The 13,508-nt window shown below is 40.4% G+C and overlaps 1 protein-coding gene across 8 annotated transcripts in view; it reads right to left on the bottom strand.

Moving 5' to 3' along the window:
* tmco4 (transmembrane and coiled-coil domains 4) overlaps positions 1-13,508 on the bottom strand; it is a 93,165-nt gene that overhangs the window by 57,563 nt on the left and 22,094 nt on the right. For all 8 annotated transcript variants that reach the window (XM_069918798.1, XM_069918800.1, XM_069918802.1 and 5 more), the window contains 3 exons: positions 12,359-12,478; positions 8,207-8,371; positions 5,419-5,555 (listed from right to left, as the gene is read on the bottom strand). In XM_069918798.1, coding sequence (XP_069774899.1) covers positions 5,419-5,555; positions 8,207-8,371; positions 12,359-12,478 — 422 coding nt within the window. The remainder of the gene's footprint in view (positions 1-5,418; positions 5,556-8,206; positions 8,372-12,358; positions 12,479-13,508) is intronic.

The raw sequence follows: 13,508 nt of genomic DNA, 5'->3' as shown, positions 1-13,508 counted from the left end.
CTTTATGGCTGCGGTGTAAGTGGTCTCATCCTGGATGTTCTCGTAGACTCTCAAGGACACCATAGACAGCAATGCTGTTAGACGCTGGTTATCCTCCTCCACCTCAATGAGTCTCAGGAAGTTTTCAAAGTTCAGCAGCCAGAAGTTAAAGGCTTTGAAGGCTGTAGCTGACTGTGGGTCAATATCAAGTTTTTCTGGCCGAGTTAAACGCTCCATCCCTTTCAAAAAAGAAAATCTTTTTGCTAATAAAATTGTAGAGCTCGTCGAAAGAACCAAAGACTTGTTGATCCAAACCAAGGCTTTTATTAGCAAAAGACAGGAGCTCTTCACAGGTGGCCGATCAGTCCGGAATGATCCAACCTGGCTAGGGACACAACCCTTTAAGGCCCATACAATAAGCGTGGCTTAGCTCTCAGCCAATCGCTGTAAGCACAGTCTAGATACAGTAACTATATACACTATGTACATTGGTGATAGATCTGTACTATCACAGCCACTAATAAAGAAATTGTAGGAAGACTTAGAACATTGGAAAGAATTACTGGTAATGTTGATAGGGAGGGTAAACTGCATTAAAATGAATGTCTTCCCAAGGATACAATACTTATTTCAATCGTTGCCAATTCCCTTAACAGAGAAATTCTTTAATGAACTAAAGAGAATAATAAGGAAATTCTTCTGGAAAGGGAGGAAACCAAGGGTAGTGTTAGATAAATTAACAGAGAGGTATAACCAAGGTGGTTTGCAGTTATCAAACTTTAGAAATTATTATAGAGTGCACAATTAAGATAGTTATCAGATTTTTACCAGACAAAGGAAAAACCAGAACTAGATAAAAAAGGGGAGAAGGAAGAACTAAATCAGATACTAAATAAAATTACAAAAAATAACATACCAAAAAAACCAGAGATCTTTCTTTTAAGTAACATATGAAGTAAAGAATTAAGCCTCAAATTGAATAAAGTGCAAAAAAGATTCATTATGATAGCCTTAGCAGTAGCAAAAAAATGTATAATGTCAACTTGGAAAATGTAAGAGAGCATGAGAATACAGCAATGGTACATGGAAATGAATAAATGTATTCCATTGGAAAAAATAACCTATAATTTAAAAAATAAAGTCACATTGTTGGAACAAATTTGGGAACCATACATGGAACATAACAGAGAGAGCTTGCCTCGGACTTCCATCCCCTAAAATGAAAATGATAAGAAGACAAAATGACTAGATTCAGTGTGTAACAAACAGATGATGCATTTTTCTTGTTTATTTTCCTTTGTGTGAAGATATTGTTTTAGGCTTTTATTGTATTGTGTATGCTGAATATGGGTTTTGGAGGGGGTTGGGAAGAGGGGAGGGAGGGAAAGGGGGAAAAAGGGGAGAAAATGCCACTGTGTAAATTTAATGAGAAATGTTTATACATATTTTGGTTGATATGGTAAAAAATAAATTAAAAAAATAATTCACTGAGGCCAATTTAAGCAACAGTTCTACACTGATCTAATTAAACTACTGAAGAGGATGCAGGTCGCCTCGGTAAACACAAGAAAATGCTTGCCCCTATACTGTGCAGTCAATAGGGGAAAGTACCAGTACTTTACTATAAATACAACCTCAAAGTTTTACTGCAGTGCAGAATATTTAATCTCCAGTATTAACAACTCAAGGAGTCTCAGATAGAGCTGCTAAACTATCATTAATGTGTCATGCCAACAAGAAAAGTACCAAGTGCCACTTCCAGTTTCTTACACACAATATGTAGCCCTACTCAAAAAGACTAAAGACAGATTTGTGTTATAAATTCCTTACAATTTTAGCAACTGCCAAACCTACCATATGTTTGGACTACAATTCACTTTTATTTCAATTTGACCACATTTATATATTTTTTTAATTCCAACCATTTCAAGCTAGACTTTTGCCCTTAATTCAAATATCTTATTGTCAGTAGACTCCATCAGCCTACATCCCAGAACATTTGATAATGCTTTTTTGAATGAAATGCACAGATAACAATATTACAATTTATGAAGTTTATGTGAACTGCTGAAGTAGTTTCACAGTGTGTCACAAAAACCCATAAAACATAGGGGCAGAAGTAGGCCATTCAGCCCATCCACCATTTCATCAAGAGCTGATACATTCTCCCATTCAGTCCCACTCCCCTGCCTTCTCCCTACAACCTCTGATACTCCTCCCTCCCCACCAATCGTTCCCTTGATACCTATCCCTGTGACTGCAGGAGATGCTCCACATTTTACTTGTAAATCTGCTGGGGTCATCTACTGCATCTGATGCTCCCATTGTGGCCAACATTGGCAAGATTGAGCACGGACTGGGAAAATCAGTTTGTTGAGCACCTCGGCACTGTCTGCTGCAATAGTGTGGATCTCCCTGTGGCCACCCATTTCAATTCCCCATCCCATTCCCTTCCTGACATTTCTGTCCATGGTCTCATACACTGCCAGATTGAGACCACCACCCACAAACTGGAGGAACAACACCTCATCTTCTGACTGGCATTAATATCTGGCTTTTGTTAAACCACCCCTCCCCCTTTACTTCCCTTGCTGCTTTTGCCCAGCTCTCTCTCTCTCTCTCCCTTTTCCCTGTCTCCTTTCACACAGACCTCTCCCCTTATCATATCCACTTAACACCTGTTGTTGGTCTGGACTCCTCCCCCAGCCAGTGTTGTCTGTATTCTGAGATTTCTTGATCTTTGATCATTCTGCTTATTTCTTGAAGAAAGGCTCAAACCCGAAACATCAGCAATATACCTTTGTCTCCTAAAGACGCTGAAAGACTAGCCAAGTTCCTCCAGCATTTTGATATGTTTTTACTACAATCACAGCATCTGCAGACTTTTGAGTTTCATTCAGATAAATATCATTCTCTGCCTTAAATACACACAACAACCTGCCGATGATACCATTGTAGGGGTTGTATAAAGAAAGGTGATGAGTCAACATACAGGAGGGAGACTGAAAACTTGGCTGAATGGTGCACCAACAACCTTGCATTCAGTGTCTCCAAAACTAATGAGCTGATTGTTGACTTCAGGAAGGAAAAGTGAAGCTCCGAGGGTGGAGTGAGGAAGGAAGGAAGAGAAAGTGAGAGGTATATAATCCAGTGATCATTGGGGGGAATCAGAGATGGAGAGGGTTCTGTCCTGGACTGAACACACTAAAGGGATTGTGAAGAAAGCACATCAGCACCTCTTACTTCCTCAGGAGTTTGAGGAGGTTTGGTAGGACACCAGAAACCCTGGCAAATTTCTATAGCTCTGTATACTGACTGGCTGAATCGCATGTGATGTCATGTATAGTCTCTGACAATAAATCTGAAATTCCAGATCACTCTCTGGCTAAAGAAATTCCTTTACATCACTGTTTTACATGGGCGCTCTTCAATCCTGAAGTTACTCTTGTCCTTGACTCCCCCACCATGGGAAACAACTTTGCCACTCTTGGTAATCAGATGGAAGACCAAATAAGTTCGAGGATACTAGAACAAAAATTGATTAGATTGGAGGAAAGTGCAGTCTCTTATGAAGGCCATTTGCCACTTTGTTTCTTGATATTATCAAATACAATAAAAATTCTATTTTATGCAAAAACATTGCTAGTCTGTCCCAATATTCAATTTCTCTCCATCAAAAGTTTGGGAAGGTCTTTAAAAATGCAAAGACTTTTACCCGTTGAGGTGGTTTCTGAGAATTCTTTAAAACTTTTTGGCTGTTCAGTTAGTTTGCTAACCTCATTACTGCTCGATAGCTTTGATTCCCCATAGCTCAAAATTGACAACACTTAACAGTATAAAAGCAGAAAATAACTCTACAGAGATGGAAAATTTTTCTCCTATCTTTCTTCATGGTCATCATTTAGTTTGCTGCTCACCCAGAAACTCAGGCCAATGCATTTAGATAGTTTCAGTAAAATGGCAGTCACAATAACAACCAGGGTTAATGGTGAAATTTAACACAAATGAAAAGAAATGGCGCGGTGAGAGTAGCAGTTAGCACAATGCATTACGGCAGTGCAGGGGGGTGGTGGAATTGCAGTGGCATGGGCTCGTGGGCTGGAAGGGTCTGTTACTGTGCTGTATGTCTAAATTTTAGAATTTAAACATATGGCCATTCAGATTAACAACAGAGGGATAGATCTTTACACTTAGAGACAATTTAGAAGTTAACAAAGGTAGACAAAGGATAATTGGATTGAACATTATATTTGGAGAGAATGAATGATAACCAAACACCATTCCAATAAATCAGCTCAGAGGGGGTCAAAGAGATCAAGTGCTGATTCACCTGCTTTCTCTTTGCGATACCATTCATAAGGACTTACTTACACCAACCATATGCAAGAAATATTCCACCACACCCCCCACTCACCATCTCCATTACTGTTGAAATTCTCATTTTTACTTCATACATTTCAAGACTCAATCACCCAAATGGTTGCCTTGGCAAACTTTTACATTGCACAAGCTGCAAGTTGACCAAATAATTGGGATGCCATGATTAGCGCAACGCCGTTGCAGCGCCAGTAACCTTGGTTCGAATCTGGCACTATCAGTAAGATGTTAGTATGTTCTCCCTGTTTCTGCATGGATTCCTCTGGGTACTCTGTTTCCTCCCACCCTTCAAAATAAATGGGCTATAGGTTAATTGGGGTATTTGGGCGACATGGGCTAATGTTACCATGCTGTATGACTAAATTTAAATGTAAAATCCTGCTCCCACATCTCAAATCCTGTTCCTCTTTCAACCTCTAAATTCCTCAATTTATCACATTGAAAATTGTGTTCACCTGTAATTAATTTCTTCAGGATTCTTAACCCTCCCTCCTTTTGCAAATCAACAGTCAGTGTTCTCCACACTCTGCATTTCCCCTTTCTTACTATGTCACCTTCAGTGTAAAAACTTTCATCCATCTTGGCCCCAGAAAAAGTCTCTCTAACCATTCAAAAACCAGTTCACATCTTCATTCAGCACTAGAAATTCTTCTTCTTTCAATGCTTATTTCTCATCCCTGGGTAGAGCCTCAGGATGCTTTGTTGCATGAAAGGCACAAAAGTAAATGCAAATCATCTGCTATAAAGTCATCTCAATATGTTCTTAAGGAAACAGGTTAAAAATCAAAAATGACACTTTTACACAGTTGGATAACCCGCTAGCACTCCAGGATAATAGCCATTTGGATGAGGTACTAGATACAAGAAAGATGTGGAAATGGACTCTAATGAGGAAATCAAAACTTTCAGAAACAAGAAACTGGAGAATTTTTTAAAAACTGGGGTTCCCATGACAAATTTTACATTAAAATTTTATTAACTGGTCCGAGACAAAGCTGGACAACTTGCTTCTGTTTACACTCATAAAACTGACAGTTACACAGCTTGAAATGTTTCTTTTACCTGCTGTCTGCTCAGAAGCACATGGGCCAAATGCTTTCCAACTTCAGCTGATCGGCTGAGGCAAACTCCCCAGGGGTTGTCGATCACACTAGCAACAGTGAGCAGTGAGGCTGGCCACATCAGCGCAGTTACAATACCTTCCAAAGTGCAATGGGGAAGTTGTTACAAATATGATCTTGAACATGAATGAAATTCAATATCAAGTACCCTTGCTTCTGGAGCAAGTGAGACCCACAAACAAATATCTTCTCATTTAGATTCTCATGGACAATACAATCTAGAATTACGCCTTAGGAGTGGCTGTAAACACAGCATGAATATCACATTAAAGATCTTGTGTTCAGTAAAATAATGAGTGCAGAAAAATCCCCCATGTGATTGTTAGTTAGTGTATACAATCCCCACCCCCACAGACACACACACACACACACACACACACACACACACACACACACAGCACCCTACCACACCCACCCTCCCTCCCTCCCTTGTGATTTGAAGATAATGGTATAGCTTTGAGGACTCATTCACAAAGTACCCCCAGCCTGTAGGTTTTGAGAGTACCAAGACTTTTATAGACTTTAAAAAAAAACTTCTTGCTGCAAGTCAAAACAGATTACGATACTTTCTTTAACACGTTCTACATTACCACATGCTCAGAAAATTCAAGCAAAATCTGACTCCCTAATTCAGCAGTAGTATGAATCAGAACACTACAAGGAGATTGATAACAATAAGAACATATTGTATTTTTTATATGTCACTTTATGGGATATAGCTGAGCTTTATTATCCATATCCAACTACCCTGGAGAAGATGATGATGAGCTATTTTCTTGATTTGCTCCAACCCATCATAAATCTACTTCTGCTGTGTGATTGGAGGGGTGGGGAAAAGTTCACAAATTGTGAATGATGTACTTCCAAGACAGGATTTATGTGATTTAGAGGAAAATTTGCAAGTATTGATTATATAGTCGAAGTTTGAGAGAGGTCATTAATGATGGTGAGTGCATCTTCTAAGTGTACTGCTGCAGCTACTATGCTCTATTTGTGCACATAATCATTGCTTAATGTGGTGGATGAGGTGCAAATCAAGCAGCCTGTTTTTGTGTTTTTCTTGGAATTACATTTCCTATGTATAATTTTAGCTGCATTCACTTTTAATCAGGTTGAATCACCTCTGATTTGAAGATAGTGGTAGAATCAGTAGGTGACTCATTCACAAAGAACCCCCAGCCTTTGAACTAAATTGATGTGGCTGATTTAGTTCTATTTTGTGTCAGTTTTCTGAAATACAGTGATGGATTTGCCCATGAATTTCTTGGTGAAATGGTGAGATTTGCAGGGTGTCACAAAATAGAGGGAGGCCATTTGGCCCTATATTGGCAACTCCGTGCAAGAATATTCAAGCAAGTCTCATTCCTTGAGTGAAAAATAAATGAATAAATTTTGTATACCAGGTACATAACGATAAAGGAATGTCATATAGCTTGGCTCCTTCTAGAACACACATGTCAAACTCTGGCCCTCGAGCCAAATTTGGCCCGCGATATAATTATATTTGGCCCGCAAGATCATTTCAAAAATGTATTAGAGGTGGCCTGCTGGCCACCCATGCACAGTAATACAACAAATCCCAGAATGCATTGGCGTCAGCCTGCTAATCGCCCCCACCTCCTCTGTTTACGTTGCAGGGTCTCACCGTGGACTCTGGTTTTGGGGCCTGGCCGGTGTCAGGGGAAGCCAAGGCCGCTTCCCAGCGCCCGGAACCGGAGGCCTCGGGCCTGACCTCGCCAGGACCGTTGCCCACTCCCCCTCCCTGCCGCAGGCTGACCCACGACTCACGGTGACGGGGCCGCTGATCCGCCGAGATGCCGCCCTGCAGCGAGAGCTGATGCCCCCGCACTGTCGTTGTCCAACCCGATCGCCCGCAAACCCCGCCCTCCCGCACACAGGCCTGAGTAAGGATTATGAACTTTAATCTCAGGATAAAACGATCTTCCAATTGTTTCATGTCACAGTGATAAATATATTCCTGGTTAAAAATGGTCCTGCACCTGGATACAAGCTCATTAGGCATAAAACTTGAAAAGTGTGTAAATCAAAGGATATCTGTACCAATGGAAAAAGGGCATGGCAAATAACCCTGCTAGAGTTCATGCCCACAATCAGTCACCCATTTGATTGTTTCAGGAATCATGTTATTCTCCCACATTCTCAATAGCCCTCAGATTTTACTATTCGACAGCACACTAGCAACATTTGACAAATCCTCTATAGAGAAATATTATTTATTGAATATTTTATTTCTCATTTGTTAATGCTTCTGGAAAGTTTATCCAAAACTATTATTAAACATTTATTTTAATAAGAAAAAGTTTAACATTACATATGTTGAAAGAAAAGAAAACATGCAAATGTTGTTGAAAATTTTCAATAAATATTTAGTTCGGCCCTCGACTTAGTCCAAGTTTTTAATTTTGGCCCTCCGTAAATTTGAGTTTGACACCCCTGTTCTAGAACATGTGTTTGGTTCAACCTTAATGTCTATAGCCTTATCAGTATTCACAAATGTTTCGTGATATTACACCCAGAGAATACCTTTCATGATGGCAAGAGGAAGCCAAAATGAATCCGTCAGGGTACTTTGTGCTATGAATGGAGCCACACTTTATTTAAAAAATGTACGTTTTTAAGCATTTTATCCTGTGCCCAATGATCTTATTAGTAATTTAAGAGGAATGAACCTTCTTGAAAATCCCAAGAGAAACAGGTATTTGACTAACCTGATAGAACAGTGTACTTCAGAGCTTCCTGAGCCACCATATTAACCAGACCGTTCAGCAGAGATACAAGGGCATTACCCAATTCCATCAAATACTTGGACTCCCAGGCCAAGCAGTATTGTTCCTTGGATTGAAGCAGACTCCGCCACGGAGCCTCAAAACTTCCTGGTGGAATACACAGAGAATGAACGCATAATTTACGGAGAACATAAAAGAGCTTGCAGTCTTTGTTTTAAGGCACTGATCGTGACCTCAGGGCATCGCAAAGTGCTTTACAGCTAATGAAGTATTTTTGAAGTGTGGGTACACAGCAGTTGGAGCATTTCGGAATAAGACAACCACTTTGCACACTGCAGGATTTATGCAGTAATGAGACAAAGTAACTGCTCTGTTCTCCTTTGAACACTGCCAAAAAAATCTTTAATGTCTGTCTGCAGAGAAAACTTAACAGGTTAATCCCTCTTCCAACAGGGCAACACTCCTTTTACATGGCCCCAAATACTGCTTAGATTCTATTGTCAGGTCCTGGGGTGAGACTAGTACTCAAACTTCTGACTCGGGGAAAATGCAGTTCCAATTTTAAAAGGCTCATTTAGTTATTCTAGGGAAGACAAGAACAGAAATATAAAAATACAAATACAACAGAAGTCCTCTTTTCACCTTCTTGCACCAGCCATCAAAATTTCATAGCTTTTCAAATGAACCAATTAAAATGAAAATGACATAAACGGCAGCTGCTCTGTCAAGGCAGTTTCAAGCATGATCATTGGACTTATGCACATCTTAAACCCTTTCTAACATTTACATCAATCAATTGCCTTATTTCCATCTGTCAGAGCAATAAACTCAATTTATTGGGGCAGATTTGCAATTGGTGGCAAGCTGCCAGAACTCACTGTTAACCTCTGGGGGAAAAGAAATGTGGAGTTACTTTTCCTGATCCCTCCAGTGGGACTTTCTGGAAACCCCCGAAGGAATCTGTTCTATGTCCCTTGTTGGTGAGAACCTGTGCACCAGAAGAGCCTGCTGCACATTAATGGGATCTCACAGTGTGGACAGGAGAACTTTGATGGCTGGCTGTTTGTTGACCACCCCCCCCCCCCCCCAACTTAGCTGATCAAAGTCTGCCAAATACTTCAAACAGAAAGAACAAAGAATGTAAATAAATTAAGAATTTTTTTTAAATGGGACATTTAAAAAAACTGCATTGCTTTAAAACACAGCACTTTCACTACTAAACAGCTTTAAGTACCTCAATAAATCCAGAACAAATATCTGTTAGAGAATTTAAACAGATTAAAAATATTTCTGCACTAACAGGTTCCTTAAATGCCTTTTTACTTGCATGAGACTCTTCCTTTTCGTTCAAACCAAGGGATAAAAGGCCACTTGCCAGGCACAAGATTTCTGGAGTTATACAGGAGAAGCTGGGATTGGAGTGAAATACACAAAAGGGTATCCTTTACTTGCTATAAATGCTGCATGACCTGATGAGTTTCTTCAGCACTTGTGTGTGTTCCACAAGATTTCTGGACAAGTTTGGAACGTAATTACTGTTGCCCCCAAGTTCCCACATCCAAATAGAGTTCTATGAGGAGCAGAGCATCAGGGCTCAGTTGGGGTCGTTAGTTGAGCCACCAATAGCAACTTCCATATTCACATGCTCGAGCCTGAGAATTTCTGCCATTTATCCTTGGAATTTGTGACAGACTCGCTGACATTTCTGCACAAGATCCAAACTCGACGCTGCACTGAAGCAGACGTCATATTCTGTTTTATCTGTCTGAGGTACAAATGGATCTGCTAGTTTACAATGATGTTGGCATTGGTGAAAGCTTCATGCCGATTGTTTCCTGTATGGCTCCAGCAGAAACTTTAGAGTCCCCAATGACAGACAATGGAACATTATTTTAAATTCCGTCAGCTTTAGTTAATGGCTGAAGCTGCCTAAATAGTTTGCTTAACTACCGAAAGCATCAAAACTAAACCTGATCTTGTGGAGTGAAGTTAAATGAAATTGACTAAAGTTCTCTAGAGCCAGGAATCAGCAAGGCATCGAGTGTGCTGCTTCCATCCGTGATTGCTTTCCACTGCAACTCTCTACATTTGTTTTGATTCAAATGACACCAAAGAAAACTTGGATCCCTGCACCAATTCCAATGGTTTATGATTTTGGCATTTTAGTTTCAGCCAGTTCACTGCCCTGCAGTGATTATTATTTCCACTTCCAAATACAGAAGTAGGCACAGATTTATTCTCCAGCTTCCTTATTATTCACCTTATTAAGACATCCTCTTTTCATAACTGCCTCAAATCTCAGAGACAATTCTATTCTAAAACTATCATTCCAGCACAAATCGCTGCTTGTTATTAAAATGCAGCTCTCTAGACCTGTTTGGACTAACTTTGACCACAATTTGTCTGCATAGCAGCAAATTCTGCATTTGTAAGTCATCCCTTGTATGCATTAACAGTTGTGTTGGGGGGGGGGGGGAGGGGGGGGAGGAGGAGGAGGGGGAATTCTGAGTGATGAAATATGATGATTTATTAAGTCATATGCTTTTCTCTTTAATTCTGGATTTGAAAAAGCATTAACAGATTCTGGCAAAAGCCTTCATCCTGATAAGCAAAGCAGCTCCTTGGCAACAGGAATGCTAATACATAGCCGCTTGCAGCATCCTACATCCTGTCGCTATTTTGATGTGAAAGCTCTCCAAACATGCTGCGCCACCTGTAATTCAGCTTGGCCCAATTTGAAGACTAACATGAACTATAGTGGCTACAAGATTTACCAAGGAACAATGACTAAAAGGGGTAAAAATGGAAGAGTTAGTAACCTTGTCACATACATTCACTTAATCTAATTTACTGACAAACTCTTCAAACGAAATATGATTCTGCCTGTCAACTGAAAATGCCACTCTGGATGATATTATCCTTTAATACCATGTGGACCGCAATGTTGTTTGAAAAAACCCCAGCTATTTTAACAGGTTTGAGCCGGTTCCTTCTCATATTAATCACTCACTTGCCATAAAATAAAAAGAGAAAAGCTCAGTTAGGATAGACAGAGAACATTGCAGCTACATTTTATAGTGCCTTCTCTTGTATAAATGTATTGCTTTATCTGTTTTAGAGGAAAATTTCCTAAAAGTTTCCCATTACCTGATAAGGGAAAGAGGCAGGCACAGTTAGTGTAAGTTAGCACAATGGTATTACAGCATCAGTGACCTGGGTTTGAATCTGGTGCTGTCTGTAAGGAGTTTGTACATTCTCCCCATGTCAGCAAGTGCTCTAGTCTCCTCCCACCCTTCAAAAAATGTACCGGGGTCGTAGGTTAATTGGTGTATTGGGGGTGGGATGTCACAGGTTCAAGGGCTGTATGTTATAATCAAGGGGAAGAGCATTGTGGTTCACTGATTAGAATGATCCAATAGTGTGGATGCCAGGATGGTGCAAGAGGAAGTCTGCTGCCTGCCAGTTGCAGGGACCCGGGTTTGATCCGAATCCATGCTCCACCACTGCAATGTTTGCACCTTCTCTCTGTGACAGGATGATTCTCCTCCACTTGCACTGGTTTCAGCAAGTTAATTGGCTTTGCAGTTAAGTGGCAACAGAATTAAAGCGGAGTTGATGGAGAGAAGGTTGAAAAGATGCAGGGAAACAAGGGGAGAGCAAATATGAGTAACGGGTTTGCTTAGAAGGCAGAGGTGTTGGATACTGAGATTGGTGGGGTGGTAGGTGAGAATGGGAAACCTGATCTTGTTATGTCTTAGGGCAGAGGGGGAGTCAGGGCAGGTGTGCGAGGAAGAGAGAAGATGCAAATAAGGGCTGAGTTGATGGTAGTATTTTAAAGAAGGAGGACCTCTCAGGTGTATCTCTGGCATTTAGAATGAATGCAATGAGCAAAATGACCCCTTCTATGCCATAACAATCTCTGAAATGTGTTAAGATTCAACAATGCTTGGTGGATGAGAGCAGCTAAGGCATTAATTAGAAATTCTGGCCAGAAAACATTTTCCAAATCAATCCTAGGGAAAGCTTAATCACGCCTCCAAACATTTTCCTCGCGCTCACTTTGATGCTGGAACAAATACAATTTTAAAAAGTAAAAGAGAACATTCTTTGATTGGTCTTTTTCACTCTTTGTACCATATTTTCCGGTGCACAGCCAGCCAGTGACAGCTATTGTGATATGCAGCTGGTTTCCATCAGTGAGAGGAAGGAACTCAAACTCTTCAATAGCTCCCACTCGCTTCTTCATTTTGTATCCTGAAAGGGAAGGAAGGTCAGATTGAAATTTCTATCCAAAGAAAGATTTTGCCAATACTAAAAATGACCATCATAAATAACTATTAATAGCAGGCTCCTGCAGTAACAGATCACATTTCATGACAGAAGCTGGTGTCCAATGGTCAATACCCAGAAATGAGTAAAGCTAGTGCATCTTTGCATTTGGATTGATTTCTGACATGTAACTTGGAATGATTAGAATCAGAGAGATAAACAAACAGAATTGGCCCTTCGGCCTAACTGGTCCACTCTGACTGAGTTTCTATCTGAGCTAGTCCCATTAGCCTGTGTTTGGCCTATTTCTCTTTAAATGTTCCCTATCCGTATACTCCAAATGGCATTTAAATGTTGTAACTGGACCCACAGCCTCAGCTTCCTCTGGCAGCTCGTTTTTATTTCAATTAAAATGAAACATTAAGTTGAAGGCGAAGTCTTGTTAATGAAAATGGGATTCATACTTAATATGCACACCACCTTTTTTATAAGAACAGTAAATATTGGAATCATTCAACCAGTCTGGCAGCATAAGAGGTAATGCTTTAGGTCTGGGATAACGGGCCTGGAATATTAACTCGCCCTCTTTCCACAGATTCTGTCTGAATTTTCAAACCTTTCCTGTTTTTATTTCAAATCTTCAGCATCTACATTTTATTTTAAATTTAGACATACAGCATGGTAACAGCCCCTTTCGTCCTATGAGTCCGTGCCGTCAAAATACCCCAATTAACCTACAACCCCTTCACGTTTTGAAGCATGGAAGGAAACCAGAGCACTCGGGAAAAACCCACTCAGTCACAGGGAGAACGTACAAACTCCTTACAGACAGCGCCAGATTAGAACTTGGGTTGATGGCGCCGTAATAGTGTTACGTTAACATCTGCACTAACTGTGCCGCCCTGTGCTAAACATGCCGTCCTCAGTTTGTATTTTCAAGAGGATGTATACAGGATGCAGAGGTTACAAGAGGATATAGAAAGGATGCAGAGTTGAGCAGAAAAGTGGCAGATGG

This window comes from Narcine bancroftii, chromosome 2 (genome assembly GCF_036971445.1).
Source record: "Narcine bancroftii isolate sNarBan1 chromosome 2, sNarBan1.hap1, whole genome shotgun sequence".
Taxonomy (NCBI): domain Eukaryota; kingdom Metazoa; phylum Chordata; class Chondrichthyes; order Torpediniformes; family Narcinidae; genus Narcine; species Narcine bancroftii.
Note: the sequence above shows the minus strand (reverse complement) of the source record. Positions and strands in the feature narration are given on the sequence as shown.